The sequence below is a fragment of the Centruroides sculpturatus genome, unplaced genomic scaffold (genome assembly GCF_000671375.1).
Source record: "Centruroides sculpturatus isolate CEXI.00-Female unplaced genomic scaffold, Cexi_2.0 scaffold757, whole genome shotgun sequence".
NCBI classification, from domain to species: Eukaryota; Metazoa; Arthropoda; class Arachnida; order Scorpiones; family Buthidae; genus Centruroides; species Centruroides sculpturatus.
In genome coordinates this window covers 420,897-426,713 of record NW_019385107.1, presented here as the reverse complement: position 1 = coordinate 426,713, position 5,817 = coordinate 420,897, and the positions used below count along the sequence as shown (strand labels likewise).

At 26.8% G+C, this 5,817-nt stretch overlaps 1 protein-coding gene across 1 annotated transcript; it reads left to right on the top strand.

Annotated features, from left to right (window-relative positions):
- The first annotated feature begins 410 nt into the window (after nt 1–410).
- LOC111634813 (Down syndrome cell adhesion molecule-like protein Dscam2) lies at nt 411–4,554 on the top strand. The gene is made up of 5 exons (XM_023379645.1): nt 411–1,053; nt 1,129–1,422; nt 1,487–1,657; nt 1,728–1,895; nt 3,666–4,554. The coding sequence occupies exons 2-5, from the start codon at nt 1,170–1,172 to the stop codon at nt 3,818–3,820; spliced, it is 747 nt and encodes a 248-aa protein (XP_023235413.1). The 5' UTR covers nt 411–1,053; nt 1,129–1,169; the 3' UTR covers nt 3,821–4,554.
- Nucleotides 4,555–5,817: the final 1,263 nt, after the last annotated feature.

Here is a 5,817-nt window from a genome sequence, read left to right as displayed (position 1 = left end):
ATATTCTAACTTAAATTTTCGTAATGCAAGAATTTAATGTTAAAAAAAAAAAAAATCTTACGTGAATTTGTCTAGAGTAAATTCGTTTCTTTGCATAATTTTCGAATAATTTGCAACTGTTTATTGAATATTTGAAGTTAAACAAAATTTTAAACACGTTTTAAGAGTAGAAAAGAAAATCTCTATTGTTATTCCTAAGAAGGAACGAAATAAAAAGTGTTAAAATCTCGTATAATTTATACTTAAATCAAGAATAAACATTAAAATTACTAGGTTTTAATTCTTCTTTAAACGAAAGAACAAAAAAATTCTTATAGTGAGCTCGACACAAAATTAAAGATTTACATTAATAATTCATCTAAGTTATATAGCCACGTTTTAAGAATTTTCATCCCCCTTTAATAATTTCCATTCAATATTGTTACAGATTAAAGCTTTCTCATTCAGTTGTCTCACATCATAACTTTTAAAAGGATCATAAATTTTATTCCAGGCGTTCTTAATTATCTGGCGAAGTTAAGGTTTCATTAACGCTCAGTATATTAATAGAAGAGGCAAGTGACTTAATAATCTTTACTGTGGAAGTAATACAATTATGTTTACGATGTCAGATATATTGTGTGCATTTTATCAATAACTTACCCCCAACAATATATTAATTTCTAATTTCTGAAAGAAACTTTATTAATATCTGCAAAGAACTTAAGAGGGATGGAAATTTTTTTAATAATATTCTTAATTATCTTTAGTGTTTCTGGACCAGAAAAAAAAATAATCTGTTCGTAAGCAGTGATGTGAAACATTTCACAAGTTATAAATATAATTTTTTATACGTAGAATAATGTAGAATTTCTTAAATATTTGTAGAATATTTGCTATATCATAAAAAGGATTTAGAACCGTGGATCCAGACTCCAATTTCTACTGACACACCAACCTACGTTGTCAAAAATTTAACGTGTGGTACAACTTACCAGTTCTACATCACCGCACACAACAGTGTCGGTAAAAGTGAACCGAGTGAAATTCTTACAGCCAGAACTGAAGGTGCAGGTAATAAATTTAAAAAATAACGATATATTTAATAAAATATTTCTGTATGATTTAAAGAATTCTTTAAACTTTAAGCTCCTCTTTCTCCATCTAAAGAAGATTTCATATCTACGACAATGAATGAAGCCACTTTAAATATTTTAAGTTGGAAAAATGGCGGTTGTGATATTTTATATTTTACAATTAAAATAAGACAGAAACATAGAAGATCGTGGAATACTCTTACTAACGAACTTTTGTATACTCATAATCAATACATTGTGCCAAATCTGATGCCTTCAACATGGTATGAATTACACGTAACAGCACACAGTACGGCCGGATCTACAGAAGCACAGTACGAATTTAGAACGTGGAACGTCACAGAAGGTAAATACTTTTTAAAAAATCGATTTAAAATCGAAAAATTAATATATTTTTTTCTTCTTTACAGAACTTACAATTAGGGCAACACCCGAACCACCCCGTCCAAAAACATCGCCATTAGTTACAGATTTAGAAATTTTAATACCAATTGTCGTATCTAGTCTTGTGGTACTCGTAGTAATTATAGTGGGGTGCATATTATGTTCGAAAGAAACTCATTGTAACACCAGAAATAACGGTAAAGTTAAAAAGTTTTTATTTAAGACTTTGCTTTAATGATAAAAGTTATGTAAATTTTATTTATATAGCCGCAGTATTAAGACATAGTAACAGTAAGTATACGAGAGAAGCAGTAGCTATGAAAGAATTAACCAGTCCACCAGACTGTATGAGTAGCGAAGACGGAACTCAGAGGTCGTCATCACAATCAACATCACATTATCCTCCTGGCCAACCATTATACTGTCCTAGGCCAGGTGAGATTTTTTAAATGTTATTTAGAATTAGCATAATAATTTATAAATTTCAAGTGCTTTTATAAACATTGTAACTTAAACACGATCTCTTCAATAAACACGAATGAAAGTTGATGAGTTCGTTAAGATGCTGTAGAGAATATATTAAATGAAAACTTACGAAAATAAATTTCCACGTCAAAAAATTTGATAATATAAGACATAGAAATCGTTTAATAATACAAATTAAATCTGAGAAATTTATTTTAAAAATTTACTTCCTTCTTATAAATCATATAATCTTTTATTTACTCTCCAGAGATAAGAGTTAACAGAAGAAAGAAGGGGGAAAAAAGAGTTTTAAATATAATTTAAGTGCTGAATTAATTATGAGTATTAAAATTAAATAAAAGTAAAACTTAAAGCTTAGAAATTGGTGAATAAAATAAACACAGTACAATGCTTTCTGCTTTTAAAAGCGATAAAATAAAATCAACTCATCTTGCTCTTCGTTATCTTTTTGTAAAAGTTTATCATTTAATTTTAATAGATAAAATTTTAATTTATTAATTTTAAAATGTTAATTATTAATGTAAAGGTTATAATAGAAATATAAACGTGTTAATTAGAATTTTAAATAATATTTAATAAATTTAAATGAATTATTGTTTCTAGAATATATAAAGAAAAGTAATTTATTATAGAAATATCTGTATTGAAAGTATTTGTTTTGATTATTTTCTCTTTTTTTTTTTTTTTCTTCTTCTTCAATGTTTTTAGGTTGTCTCTTCCAATTCTATGATTTGTAAGGTTGCTAGGTTTTGTCATTTTTACTTTAAGTTGTTAGGCATTCTTTTTATGAGAGTTTGGGTAATAAAATTGTTTCTTTTTCTCTATTTTTACATGGTATAGGTCGTTCCTTTTTGTTTCTTTCTGTTCACGATACTAAAAGATGCTGTGTGTTCCTTCCTTTAAATCGATTACTGCTTTCGCTTTGTCTCTTTATAATATCAATTTTTTAATGCATATTCTAATTAAAATAAGTTCAAATGAATAAAACTTTACTTTCTTTTCATTTAATTACTCCATATATATATTGTATTATAGAGAATTTTGTTTCATTCTCCTTCTCCAATTATATTATTCACATTATTCATTATTTAAATGAAACAAGTTTAAGCTTTTATGTTGAAATGTCATACTCTATATTCTTCCCTTTCTTCTCAATAACTTATATAGTATTTGTTCAATTCCTTTCTGCAGTATTTTAGATTATTACATAGAATCCATTCAGTCTGTTTCTATTCAATATATGAAAGTTTAAAGAATAAAAATAGCCAAAACTATCGAACGAGACGTATTCTATAATATATTTTTATATTAAATACCGATCAATAAACTCTACATCAATCTAACTAAAATGGAATTTGTGAAAATTGTAAAGAAAAATATTCTGATAAATAACAGAAAAATAAATAAATAAATAACACGAAGAAAAAAATAAAGTACTGTGAAGTTACCATTATATTTTCCTATTTAAATTATCTCAAAATACAAAGTTAATTGAATAGAAATCAAAATATTAATTTCTGACAGTTTCAAAAGATATATTATTATTAAATATTGTATAATAACCTTTAATAATAATAATCTCTCTCTCTTTGTTTGTGTTAATTAATTAACTTCATTACTGTATTAAAGTGTTTAAATTTAATTAAATTTTAATTTATTTTTACCGCTACGTTTTATCCATCATCTGCTTTATTTTATTTTATTTTTTTTTTTGTGCAGATGATGAGGAAGAGACACAACCGTACGCCACTCCCTACGACACATTACCCATGACTGTTTTGGCAGATCTACCCGTTCATTCCACTTCAATTTCTTCCTTTTCCAGAGTTGACAGGACTGATAATATATATACCAGCCGACAGGTGTGTTACTAAAATTTATTCGATTTTTATCCAGGTTGTGTGCGGGTGTGTCTCTTTCCTCTGTATGACATGGAGTGCAATTATCTCTGAAGGGATCAATATACCATTTTTTTTTTGTTTTTTTTATTAAAAAAGTAACTTATTGGGAAATTTTACTATCTAGTGCTTTTTTTATTACTTATATCTATATAAAAAATATAAATAATTAATGTTTACTAACCGTATCCTTTTGTTTTTTCTCTCTTTTTCAAGTAACCTTCGAGAGAGAGGCCTTTTGAAGCCTTCATGCATCATTGCAGTTTACAGATGCCATGACAGGATACCAAATTTTCGAGTGCTGAATGTAAAGAATTATATATTTTTATATATATACACAACACATACACATATATATGTATTCTAACATTCAGGATGCAAATTTCCGAAAATTCACTCACTATGTACAAAATTTATTTGTCGAGCCAAGAAATTTTTTTGTTTTCTTCAAGGGGAAGAAAAAAAAAATACAAACAAACGAGAATATTTTTTATTTGCTCAGTTATAAAATATTGTGATATATATAAATAAATACATAAAAATAAACTTAATAAAACGTATTAAAATACGTATTAATATCATTGTTTTAAGTTATAAATCGATTAAAAAAAATTGAAAGGAAAATTGATGAATCTGATCTCGAAATCTTTGGATGAAAATTAATGATATTTTAAAAGGAACAATCAATTGGAAGATTGTTAAACGTTGGGGAAAAAAGAGGCGAAAATCAGCTAGATACGAAAACACATGTTCGCTGTTTGTGTATATAATTGATTTTTTTTCTTCACTTTTATGTGATGAATCGGTGCTCTATCTTAACTATTACTATGATTTTTTTTCATTGCATTTGTAATATCGATGTAATAAAACTTTAGATACTTCAAAGTAAATATGTGGATTTGTTGTATTTGTTTTATGTTTACAGAGGCGAAACTTCTCGAAAATAACATAAAATATTCTTATATACTTTTATACTATAAACAAAATCTTGTATAAGAGGCAAAGAATTTTATATTGTGAAAAAGGTTTTAAATTCGAAAAAAAATACTTTGTATTTCTTTTTTTAAAGAAAGCAATTACAATTTATCCAAGCGTAGGAAAACCTTTTCTGCCCAAACTAGTTTTAGGAACCACGAAATATATAACAGTTTGGATTTAAAATTTCTAGCTTTACGATCCACCTTTGCACATAAACTTGCTTGGCTGAATAGTATAAAGTGTTTGGCCTCAAGGTATCGACATGGAACAGATAAAACTGTTACCTGGATTCTTGCTTGTCCTGAAGGGCTTTTTTTTTCCTCCCCCTTACCTTTGCTTGGGTGATCACTAACACTCTTCATCCTCTCTCTTACGTAACCATGGTAACCAGGTGACAGCTACCGAAAAAGATGCAGCAACCACGACAACAATGTAATTTCTCTATAGGAAAGTTGATGTATTTTTTTTAGTCTCTTGAAACAGAAGCTTTATGTGAGAATCTTTAAACAATAATTCTTTCTTTGTGTATGTTATTTGATAGACAGAGAAAGTTTACAGAACTCTATTTACTTTCTCCAAAAAACAAACATGAAGATAGATCAAGAAGAATAAACAAGATTCCTTCCAGTTTTTCAGTCTACGACATGTATTTTTTTTTAATAATAAAAAAAGTATTTTATTACTGATAAAATATATATTTATAATTTATATAATTTATTGCCTGTAATCTTGTTATAAAACTTAAAAACTTAAATGCCATAATTCCGACGAAAATCTGCGATTTCACACGATTTTATGTGTTAAAAAATATAAAAATAAATTTCGAGTAATCACATTAAACGTGAAAACGTCATTTAAGTTTTATTTTCTAAAGCTTCTTAATGGTATGAAACTACATATTTTCGAATGTTTTCTTAGATATAAAGATTATTTTTTTTAACGTTTAAAAGATTGAAAATATAAACAATTTACATAATTTTTTAAGCTTTAAAAGA